This window comes from Amia ocellicauda, chromosome 7 (assembly GCF_036373705.1).
Source record: "Amia ocellicauda isolate fAmiCal2 chromosome 7, fAmiCal2.hap1, whole genome shotgun sequence".
Lineage (NCBI taxonomy): Eukaryota > Metazoa > Chordata > Actinopteri > Amiiformes > Amiidae > Amia > Amia ocellicauda.
In genome coordinates this window covers 5405772-5418214 of record NC_089856.1, presented here as the reverse complement: position 1 = coordinate 5418214, position 12443 = coordinate 5405772, and the positions used below count along the sequence as shown (strand labels likewise).

Below are 12443 nucleotides of genomic sequence, written 5' to 3'. Positions count from 1 at the left end.
ATCAGACAGTTATATAACCCAAGAAAGCGTACATCCCATAATAAAGTCTCACTGGTCTAATAGCAACATATTGGAAGTACAATGTGAATGAAATGGTAAATACTATAGTTACTTTGTCTTCTGGAAATGCTACAATATCCTTCAAGGTTGAAATAAAGGTTCTCTCAATCCTGATGCTTTGGTCACGGTGTTAATCCAGAACACACAGTCTGGAACTGATACAGGATACGCACCAGTGTATAAAGGCTGCACACAGTGACGTTTATACACAGAAAAGTAAATAGCCATGAAAAGATATGAATCCCTAAACTGTGAATGATCAGGACTGGTCACCCTCTAAAGTCGCACACCGACCCGGAGATAGATGGCCTATTATCATCATCATTATTAGCCTTTTATTTGTCATGTTGATATCCGGTACAGTCAAGGCTGTTTGAATGACAGCTGTAGGGCTTTATATCCAAACAGATTAGGTGAATTATCTCTGAAGAGGCAGGACGATATTTAACAATTGGAAAAGGAGCAGCTGAGCTTCCAGTTCCTCCGGCTCCCCTGAGCGTCGCTTTCAGGGCTCGTTTTATGAGTTGTGAGACCGATTCAATGAACTGGGGTTTGAATGCTGGCTGACTGCCTCCCTCTCTCCTTCTCTCCCCATGTCCCTCAGCTCTGAGCCGCTCTGCGATGCCGTTCGGGCTGATGCGGAGGGAGCTGGCCTGCGAGGGCTACCCCATCGAGCTGCGCTGCCCGGGCAGTGACGTCATCATGATCGAAACGGCCAACTACGGCCGAACCGACGACAAGATCTGCGACGCCGACCCCTTCCAGATGGAGAACGTGCAGTGCTACCTGCCCGATGCCTTCAAGATCATGTCCCAGAGGTGAGTGGGTCAGGAGAGGGCAATGCTGAGGAGGAGGAATTGTGAAGAAGTTGGCGGTAGCAGGAAGGAGTTGGTGGGAATGGGTGGGAATGGAGGTGGTGGTCTAGTGTGACACCCAAAGAGACCACCTCGGGGTGGAACTAATGTCAGGTGGTCTCAAGAAAGGTTTCCTGGTCCAAATCCCAAATGGAAATGTCGAGGAAAAGACCAAGCAACTGAATCACGATGATGTCACTCGGTGTCCGTATCTGTGTTACAAATCTGACCACTAAACCACCAACTGCCAACAACCTGGTTTTAAGCACAGATTCAAATATGTCAGGATGAGAAATGGGTTCTTGTTTGCCTTGGTCTGTTTAGAAAGCCGCACTTAGTTTTGTATAGATCCCCCAGAAATGTAGACAGTACACCCCCAATGGCAACCGGCATGTAAACGAACAAGTGTGTTTTCCAGATGCTCATATCTGAGTTGACCGGGTCTTGAAACATTCACATAAAGACTGATTTATAAACAGACTCTGTCAATAGACTTCCAGACATACAAAGTGTAGGTGGCCTTTAAGTAAAATAATAATAATAATAATCTCCTTTCATTTTCAATTTGCACATTTTCCATGGCTATGTTTACAGGCTGCTAAATAAGTCTTGACAGTAGACGTTCAGTCATGACTTATTTAAGAGGATTACGGCTGGTCTCAGTTACAGTTCAGAATAGTTTGGGCTTACATTTGAATATGAACTCGGCGCAAATCGCCACAACGAGACAGAAGGTCCTGAGCAGGAAGTGGTAAATGGTATTATTTAAAGGTATTCTGAAACCCTCTACTGTTTTCATGGGGGGGGCGTCTAATTCAAGTTGTCTACTGAAATTGGTTGACACGGGGCGGGGGGTGTGGAAACGCAATCTCTCGTGTCGAACAGGTTCCCTTCCTCTCTGAACACTTCCTGTCGGCTTAGAGCGAGTGAAAGGGGATTAGGAGGGAGGACACAAACATGGTCTCTCTCCGAGGCACTTGGCAGCTTCTCATTCAGGAAACACAGAGGAATCTCGATAATTTAGCAGTGAGCTCCAGACTCAAGACCCTTTAATACCTTGATTGCTTAACCTTTTTAGTGGAGGGGACTATCGGAGAGGATTAGTTTCTTTGCTTGCTTTTTTTTTTCCACAGTTACTTAATATTTCCTGTCGCAAATCACATTACATGGCTTTTCGTGCGGCTATGTGCTTACTTTCTTTAATATGAAATAAATTAAAAAACACGTATGTATGCGCGTAGAGTTGCAAGTATTTTGGCATTTAAAAAAACAAGGAATTGAGTGAATTATATTAATAAAAGCTGACATTGAACTTTGTAATGAAAAAAAAAGGATTACATAACATGAATGAAATGAAAAACAACCCCCCAAAATTCACGTTATACTTTATTTGTTTATTTTGCCCAACAGGAAGTCCGACAGCCTCGCTTCTGTGCAGCTGTAGGCAACATTTTGAGTCCCAGTCTCTCAAATTTGCTCAATACGCAAACATCAATGAGTGATTAAGGCCGAGCTTATTAAATACATTATGGATCATTGCCAATTTACATGATGTCAGTTGCCCTAATGCTGTCGGTAATGCAGTGCATGTCTCTGTGTTTGGTATAAAGCAAGTAAATCAACTGGCATGCGCTAGTTTAAATATCCATCCACTGTGCGGCCCCTTTATTGTGCGATTCAGCCACGGCGAATCAATGCTCTGATGTCTCTCCAGTCTCCATCTCTTAGAGGGAAAAATAACCCGGGGCACTTTGAGCACTGAAGGCGGGGGTTCAAATGATTTTCCTTGAATAAAGAAAGACGAGCGCGAGAGAGGAGAAAGAAGGAGGAAAAAAAAAACCCACCCCAGTCACAGGGCCCAGAGAACATGTATTATAGCTGCAGCAAATCGATATGTTGTCTGTCTCCCAACTAATGCTGTGCTCAACAGTAATAACTATAGCCCCAATAGTTCAATATGCAGTATGTACTCTCTCTCCGACAATGCTTCCTGCCTTTATGAGGAGCTGGACAGGAAGCTCGATGGGGGTCTGTGTTAATCTCCACCCGGGCAAATACCACGGACACCCGGCCAACACGCTCTGACACGGAACTTGCATTTAAAGCTTTCAACATCAATGGCCAGATGAGATTCAGCCCAACTTCCCCCCCAAACCGATCGATGTATCAATCAATACAGGGACAGGGATCAAGCTACATGCTAGTAATACGCTTGAGTTTCCTTTTGTCGGTAATCTATTCATATGTTTTGCAGTTCTGCCCATTTTCTTTTCAGTTGTGTATTCTTATGTCAATTTCTGTAACTGGCAGTATTGGTCAAGTGAGTTAAACGAATTAGTCAGCCACGCCCCTCCACAGTTGCCGATAATCCAAATCAGGAGGCAGATGTGTTGATCGACAGACGCCTACAAAAAGTTTTTTTTTTTTCTCTTAGTGATCTCTCAATGACTCAATCTGCCTTCATAATTGATCAGGGTGAAATTTGCAGGAGTCTAAACCCATCTAATAGCTTTCATGGGGGGAACATGGTGTAAATTACATTCCAAGATGTGTTAGTCCATTATTAGTTTGCACACGTAAGGATCAAAGGTCTAAAACATGTGCCTTTAAATTAAACCACTATTTTTTAGTGACGTGTCGTGTTTTTAAGCCCTGCCCCCCCTGTGGGAATCCCGTGGCTCACCGGGCTGTGACTCGGCCGGTTTCGGAGCCGGCACTGTGCGGACTGCAGGGCCCAACCTGCACTCTGAGCCGACGCACTCATTATTAGTTATTATTAGCTATTATTACCTTCTGCTCCTCTGATATTAGGATGCGTTCAGGGGTTGAATAGCAGATTAGCAGGGGGAGTTAGCAAACCTCTCCTGTCCAAAGTACTATAAATCCAAATGCATTTTCAAATTATTAGTTGAGCCACACGGGAGTAGCCAGCTCTTCTCAGCGAGGGTCAGACCAGCAGATGAAACAATCTTGAAAGCGATCGCATTACAGCAGAGAAACATCCCCCCCCAACAACTTGAACATTTGTAAAGTGTTTTTCCACATCCTGTCCTTAAAACAAAACAAGAAAAGACATCAATGGAAAACTGCAGTCTGGCTTTTTTAGATTTTCCTATATATTTCCTCTGTGAAAGTAACATTCTGCGTCTAGAGTCCTGATCCCTCCAGACATGACAGTGTTGTACTGCGTGTGTGTGTGTGTCTAAGAGAACACTCCTATCTGAGCGCCAGCCAGCGTGTGGGCCGCGTGCAGCCGCCTGTGACCGACGGCTTTTTAACTCTTTTCGCTTCTTGGCGCCACAAGTCCTACCCAACGCCAGCACTTAGTGCCGGCATCCTTGAAGAGAAAATCAATGGGGCTTCAGGCCCTCCCATCAATCAGGCGCAGATGCAGGGGCAGGCGGGGCCGTTACCGAGGCCATCAGCTCAAACCACCCAGAGCAGGGAGAGCGGGGGGCCGACACAGAGACGCGAGATTAGGTTTCCATGTGGTATGTGTTCGCAGGCGGCAGTTACTTTCCTCCCTGTACAACCCCCTGTATAAAAGCCAGGATGCTACGCTGATTTGAGCACTTGAAGAACAAATCCAAACTCTCTGGTTATTTACGCTTCATTTGTCTGGGTCCTTGTCTTTTGCTTTTCGAGACTGGGGGTGTTGTTGTAGTGGTTGTAAAGAAAGGCAGGGAGGGGAGAGGGATCCCCCAGCTGCATCACATGTGAAGCCAAAGAGCTGAGTGCGGCGGTCTGGGCGCCCACCAGAGGCCTCGTTCAGAGCATGTGAGTGGCAGCCACCGGCAAAGCCAGCCTGGCACTAATTGCTCCTGGTGGGCATTGCCAGGTAGGCACAGAGTGGCAAGGGTGTCACCGCCCAGGGACGCTAGTGGGGGGGGGGGGTCAGGCAGTGATGCCGTCACTCCCCCTTACCCCGAAGAACATCCATCAGCACCCAGGGACGCGGAGGGAGGGAAGGAGAGAAGGAGGGCGACGCTTTTTCATGTGTGTCTCTAATATAGACGTCTAGATAAATAGAGGCGACTAGAGCAATGCATCATGGTGGATTATCTGTCTGAGTCGTGCTTACAGGGCATGCATTCTGCCTGCCTTTGATCACCAGATTTGCATGGCAATGTGTTGAAGATTTTCCATTTCTGTGTGAATGTACTGTAGGGGGATCTGTCTGACTTCTCTTCTATTCAGTCCATTCTTTTTTTCTTTTTCTTTTCTTTTTTTTGTGTGTGCTCTCATCACACACACCCTATCCCACGCGATGCCCAGTTTCCGATCCTTTGCTGGTCTCGGCCCCTTCCACTTTGCGTTGCGGCTCAGCTCCAGTAATTACTCAGGCCATATCGAGCGCCTTAATTAAACCGCATGCTTGATTAACCCGTCTGTAAGTGTTTTCAGCTCTTCTGGAACACGTGCAGAGTTCGAAATTTGCACCGATCCCCGTGCTGTGGGCGGGTCTTCACAGTTCCCTTTAAGTAGCCCTGTTGTTTTCCAGGCACGGTGTCTGGGATTTCACCGGAGCCAATACCCGGCCCAGAGCACTCACCCAGTAACACACTCTTCCTCCCACCGGTGTCTGTAATCTGAGTTTCAATTAAATCTATTGTTTTTACACCATTATTACATCCTGTTATACACTTTTGGGCTGTGGAGAGTTTTGTTGACTCAATGTCTAGGCTCGAAAGGCATATCAAAGCATTTCTCATTGGAAAACACTCAAGAAACTCAAGTCTACTCCAGGACCCAAGTAACCTACCATTGTTTTTCAAACTCTCTCTCTCTACTTCTACACAGTATAGAAGTGTGTGATCTAACAAAATAATAAAATACAGAAATTCTGTCTGCCCCTCTGAAACTTTCCCTCTTCCCCTCTGTCTCCTTCTACACAATATAGAAGTGTATGATCAGCTTCTCAAGTAATATATATATATATATACACTCACCTAAAGGATTATTAGGAACACCTGTTCAATTTCTCATTAATGCAATTATCTAACCAACCAATCACATGGCAGTTGCTTCAATGCATTTAGGGGTGTGGTCCTGGTCAAGACAATCTCCTGAACTCCAAACTGAATGTCTGAATGGGAAAGAAAGGTGATTTAAGCAATTTTGAGCGTGGCATGGTTGTTGGTGCCAGACGGGCCGGTCTGAGTATTTCACAATCTGCTCAGTTACTGGGATTTTCACACACAACCATTTCTAGGGTTTACAAAGAATGGCGTGAAAAGGGAAAAACATCCAGTATGCGGCAGTCCTGTGGGCGAGAATGCCTTGTTGATGCTAGAGGTCAGAGGAGAATGGGCCGACTGATTCAAGCTGATAGAAGAGCAACTTTGACAGAAATAACCACTCGTTACAACCGAGGTATGCAGCAAAGCATTTGTGAAGCCACAACACGTACAACCTTGAGGCGGATGGGCTACAACAGCAGAAGACCCCACCGGGTACCACTCATCTCCACTACAAATAGGAAAAAGAGGCTACAATTTGCACAAGCTCACCAAAATTGGACAGTTGAAGACTGGAAAAATGTTGCCTGGTCTGATGAGTCTCGATTTCTGTTGAGACATTCAGATGGTAGAGTCAGAATTTGGCGTAAACAGAATGAGAACATGGATCCATCATGCCTTGTTACCACTGTGCAGGCTGGTGGTGGTGGTGTAATGGTGTGGGGGATGTTTTCTTGGCACACTTTAGGCCCCTTAGTGCCAATTGGACATCGTTTAAATGCCACGGCCTACCTGAGCATTGTTTCTGACCATGTCCATCCCTTTATGACCACCATGTACCCATCCTCTGATGGCTACTTCCAGCAGGATAATGCACCATGTCACAAAGGTCGAATCATTTCAAATTGGTTTCTTGAACATGACAATGAGTTCACTGTACTAAACTGGCCCCCACAGTCACCAGATCTCAACCCATTAGAGCATCTTTGGGATGTGGTGGAACGGGAGCTTCGTGCCCTGGATGTGCATCCCACAAATCTCCATCAACTGCAAGATGCTATCCTATCAATATGGGCCAATATTTCTAAAGAATGCTTTCAGCACCTTGTTGAATCAATGCCACGTAGAATTAAGGCAGTTCTGAAGGCCAAAGGGGGTCAAACACAGTATTAGTATGGTGTTCCTAATAATCCTTTAGGTGAGTGTATATATATATATATATATATATATATATATTTTTTTTTTTTTTTTCCGTGTCAGTCTGCCCCTCTGAACCTTTCCCTCCCTTTTCCCACCTCCTGTCTCTCTCTCTCTCTCTGCAAAGTTTAGAAGTATGGATCTGCGATTCAAAACTCCATCTATCTGTCTTTGTAACATTGTTGACTCCAGTAAAGTAAATTACACATTTGCCCACGTCTGTACTTTGCAGATTTTGCACTGCAGTTACATAGTGTACTATAAGTATTGTGTGGACTGTCCCTTATCATATCTGGTCCTTAGCAGGAGGGGAATTTCATTTGTACTCCCCTACTCCTGGCGAAAGCCTTTCCATAGTTTTTATTTCTGATTTTCTCTTCTCTTATCTTTGAGACAAGCACAGAGGAGGGTAGCTTGGGGCTGGTAGTAATAAGAGTGTCTCGTTGGCATGTGTGTGTTTGCACACATGCATTCGTGTGTGTGTGCATGCATGTGCTCCTCCAGGTTTTCTCAGCACAACTATAGAGACCAACTGAAAGATACCAAAAACGAGAGCAGAAAAACCCAAGATAGCGTCCCATCTCCTTCCCTTCTCTAATCCCCTCTATCCCCATTGTCACCCCCTCTCCTATCTTCTCTCTCCCTTTCCCACTCCTCCATTCTCCCCTTGGCTTGTGCATGTTTGCGTCTGTGTTTGTGTGTGCGTGTGTTTGTGTACGTGCACGAGGGCAGTGTGCTGTCTCTCAGGCAGTATAGACGAGAGGGGGGGGGCTCCCGCTGTGTCTGCGCTCCTGCTGTGAGCATTGCCTGCTTCCTTTCCGTTAATCAACAGCTACCTCCTGCTGCACGGCACTGCACTGCTCACTGCCAGGGACCGAGGGAGCGTGTGCGCATACGTGTGTTTTGTGAGTTTGTGTGTATGTGTGGATGGGGGATATAAAAATGTTTTGGCATGCTGCTGTGTGCCCAGGCATCCCCATGCGAGCTTTACACCTGCCCCGGATGAAGCGGTTATTGAAAACAAATGGATAGATTGACAGTTTCACGTTGAAAAACATGTAGGAATTTTGACCCAGAGCCATTCTGAAACAGAGCCTGACGATGCTATTGAATCAATAACAAATGGATAACCCTATGAAAGCCTGTGCACTATATTAGCCCCTGCTTAAGAGAATAGTCTGGCTAACCACTCTTTGTGTAGAGAGGTTCCTGGGATTTTCAGTCCGTGACAGTGCTTGATTTCACCTGTTTTCCTCTGAAGCAGTCCTTGGGGTTGAATTTGACTGACTCCCTGAAACAAATCTCCCCTCTGTCTGTCATGGCCTCTCTTCAAGACCAAAGAGACTTGGTTCCTTCAACCCTGTCTGCATAAGGCAATCCTTTCTCACCAGGGAGTGACTCCATTCTCTCTTCGTTGCACTCTCTACAACACTTCTTATAGTGCGGCGACCAAAACTGCCAACCCAGAATTTAAAAGGAGACTTATCGCTGCATTGCAATTGCTAAGGAGATTGCTTTATACACTGGGGTCGGCAATTGTGGACAATTAAGGTTCCAACTACATCGATTGTCACCTTGGCACTAGTTGGCGTGCCATCTGGACTGAGCACCCAAGACCCTCGATTGAATGGGATGCAAGCCAAGGGGATAATGGTAACACTTTTTCATTGTGTTCACTCGGTTTAGATCACTTTACTGTTTGTATACAGGCACAGCATGCGCACCACTCCCAGTGCTAGACAGAAAGGGATCTGCAAGCTAGAGCCGCACACGAGAAAACCGCGTGCCTGTCAAGAGGAATAGAGATCGCCCCCACACTCCTGCCCTGACACACATGCTTTGAACTACACTGGTTATATAGTCAAGCAGCAGAAGCTTATCTAAATAGGTCAAGGTGAACAGATAAAGCAGTAGCAATATGTCATATGTGTCATCTGAAAAGAAGGAAATTGACAATTAAGTGTGTAGGTCATTATAGAAAAGGAAAAGCGTTGTTAAATTAAATTATTGTTGCATGTCAAAGTAACATGGGACAGGGACGACCACAAAAAGACTCAATTATTAGCACAAAAATGCATTTATTTTTTATTATTGCAGTCATGAATGAGTCAACTTAAAAACAGGTTTCAACAAAAAATAAACGTGTTTCACTAAACTTCCGCTTACACTTTTTAATCGTATATTTATTTCATTCACTCAAGTATCCTTATTCTCTGCTCCCAGGAGTTTGATACACACGCCACTCCATCACATTGCAACACTACACATTGGTCTTGCTTTACCGATGCCATAACCAGATTCACAGGATCATTCATCTGGTCATTAGCTTTGGTCGTCCCTTTTTCGCTTTGCTTAGCACAAACTTTTAGCATCCAATATCAGTTCTCCATGGGGGCCCGACTGTGTGCTGATAGCACGGCTGTATTGTTAACCTGTGCAGAAAAAATTGTTTTTTAAATGTCTGAATTATCTGTTCTGATTAGCAATAAAATGGCACAGCGTGATTTTCACCTGAAATCTGAACGTATCGCTAATGATACGATTTGCTTTTCTCGGACCCTTGTTCTGATTGCACTTCCATGAACGAATCCGCTATCTCCTGCAGTGCCAAAGCCATTCGGACATTGGGCAGAAGATTTGGGGACAATGTAAAGAGAACGTCACAGGAATGGCTTTCAGGACCACAGGGGACCCTCGTGTGTGTCAGCATGTTGTGATGACATCACTCTCCTAGGCTTGGCAGAGAGTTCAAGCAAACCCCCACACCAGGGGACCGGCCTTTTTTGGCATAGCTGGTCCATCCTTCTGTGTGGGGGGCGCTGTGCAGGTTGTGCCTGAGACAACGGGTCAAGTCCCAGTGGGCGTCAGACTGCTTGGACATGGTCTGTATTTGTGCACCTGAGGGTAGATCAGTCAGTGGAATAAAAGCCAAACCAAAATCCGCCTTCCACTTCCACTTTGAGTGTGACTCATTGGGAACTGGCCTGCAGTTTTGGGAAAAAGTTTTTACCATCAGATCTGGTGTTCTTCATGGGCAGCAATACCAGTCGTTCATGATCCAGCGAAGAAGTCGATTTTTGTGTATGTATGTATGTATGTTTTTTTTTTTTTTTCTCTCTTCCTGGATTACCCATGAAGATAGACACTCATATTCAAAGTGTTATCTGAAGTGGCGGAGTTATACTGCTGGGGATGCCCTTAAACTGTCCCTTTCATGTTTGCTGGAGTGTGCATCTGCGTTGGTGTGTATGTGTATATGTGTGTCTGCCTGTGTGTATCTATATGTGTGTGTGTGTTTACGTATATGTGTATGTATGTGTTTATATGTGTGTATGCGTGTGTATCTTTCTCTCTCTCTCTGCCAAAGTTTTCAGTCTCAGTGCTGCCTGTTAATTACACTTGCTGTAGTTTTAGACCTGGACATGAAGCAGCAGATCTGTCTGGGCACGCTGTAGGTGAGGTGCCTCCTGTACACGGGCACATTGATATACACACAACATGGAGAGAGAGGAACGTGCTTAACACACACACATGCTGCCACCCTTACAGAGACGGTGAGCGATGCACTGGTAACTCACACAAACGCACACGCACTCATAGACCCTCATGTATCCCGGGATCCCTCACTGTGCCTGTAGGGCTGCAGAGACTCAGAGAGGCAAAGGAATAGCAATTGAATGAAAAGGAGAGCGGAAGAAAACAAATGGCATGGAGGGGGTAATAAAGAAAGGAATGCGCTCTCTGGCCATTTAATTAAGGACCCCCTTGGGGCTCAGGGTACTTTGACAGCTGATGACTTGGCAAGGCATCAATAAACAGTGGGCTATTTTAAGTTGGTCGCAAAGACGTGATGTTTTTTATTACAATCACATTGATGTCTGTTCTTTGAGCAGCTGTACATATTTACCCTCACGACGTGCCTGGCTTTTGAAGTAAACTACAAACTGAGGGACTGGTGATGGACAAATAGAAAGCCCAAGTTTGTCATTCAGGAGCTTTTCACTGAAGAAAGACAAAGGCACCTCAAAGATGTCTTAACCAGGATGCTGCTCATATATATGTTTTCATGGAGTCACCAGTGCTTTTAATCGGGCCTTCTGTTTTGTGTTGTCTTTTGTTTTCCCAATTTAATTCCCTTCTGTTTTCACACATTGCAATCCCCGATTTTGATAATTTATTCATTTATTTTGGGATTTGACTTCACCGAACTCACAGAACAGATCTTATATCAGACGCCTCTTTTTGTAACTGCTGGACATTGCGGGGCCTGTAGGAGCTGGATTGAGGCTCTGAAAACAAAATAAACTGACCCACAATCCAGAACCCCAGTACAGCCTGTAAACACTGGGAAATGTCCACATCCTGTTGTGTAATCATATTTGGAATCGAAGTGTATATCTATGGAGAGAACGGGAGAGGGCCCAAGACAGACCCTTGGGGCACACCAGTTTGAGACAGAAGAAGAACCACACCACCTTACCTAGTTGATCCAGCCAGGGAAGCTGGAAGAGAACCAGGCAAGAGCAGGCTCAAATACCTACAAAAAGTAATCCTAATTCATCCAGAAAACCAGGCAGGTAACGAAATGTCGAATCATTCGAAATGAATCATTCACGCCGATCGCAAGACATTCGCCATTCTTTTGTAGCTCAGGTACTTTCTGTGACTGTTTAAGTGTGTGTATAAATAGATCTCCCTGTGATGAATTCCTCCCCCCCCAGAAAACCAGATGCTGCATCCTCAAAACTGAGATGTTTTGCGTAGCGCTTGATGAGAGATCGCAAAAGAACAGCATGGAGGGATTAATATTGTTTGCTATTAGGAGTTACATTTCTCTCTGTCTCTCTCTTCCAGATGCAACAACAGGACGCAATGTGTGGTGATAGCAGGCTCTGACGTCTTTCCGGACCCTTGCCCCGGCACCTACAAATACCTAGAGATCCAGTATGAGTGCGTCCCCTACAGTGAGTAACACCCCTCAACCCCCCCACCCTCCTCCTCCTCCGCCTCCAATAAACCCCCGACCCCACCCCACCACCTCCCCCCGTCCTCCAACCTCTCCCCCGCCACGTAGACCGAGGGCAGCCACTGTACTGTAACAGTCACGCCTCCAGTACACTCACTCTCACTCTCACACTCACACACACAAACGCACACTCTAATACACTTCTACCTTTTTTATCAACAGTCCAGAGTTCCGGAGCGTTGCAAGATTTTCACAGAAAGGGGCGTCACCGCTTCAGTCCGCTGGAGACCAATTGAACAAAACTCCACCCTCTCTCCCTAATTAAACCCCGCCCCCAAACGTTGCCTGTGCTACACAGATACAAATCGGGTTGTCTCATATGATTGGTCGAGACTTAAGTAGGCCTCT

The 12443-nt window shown here is 45.6% G+C and overlaps 1 protein-coding gene across 1 annotated transcript; it reads left to right on the top strand.

Annotated features, from left to right (window-relative positions):
- Window positions 1-404: 404 nt before the first annotated feature.
- On the top strand, window positions 405-12041 carry LOC136753802 (adhesion G protein-coupled receptor L1-like). Its single transcript, XM_066710193.1, has 3 exons — window positions 405-417; window positions 665-878; window positions 11924-12041. The coding sequence occupies exons 1-3, from the start codon at window positions 405-407 to the stop codon at window positions 12039-12041; spliced, it is 345 nt and encodes a 114-aa protein (XP_066566290.1).
- Window positions 12042-12443: the final 402 nt, after the last annotated feature.

Coding starts and splice junctions, on each gene's coding strand:
- LOC136753802 (XM_066710193.1), top strand. Junction 879..11,923: donor TTCAAGATCATGTCCCAGAG/GTGAGTGGGTCA, acceptor TCTCTCTTCCAG/ATGCAACAACAGGACGCAAT.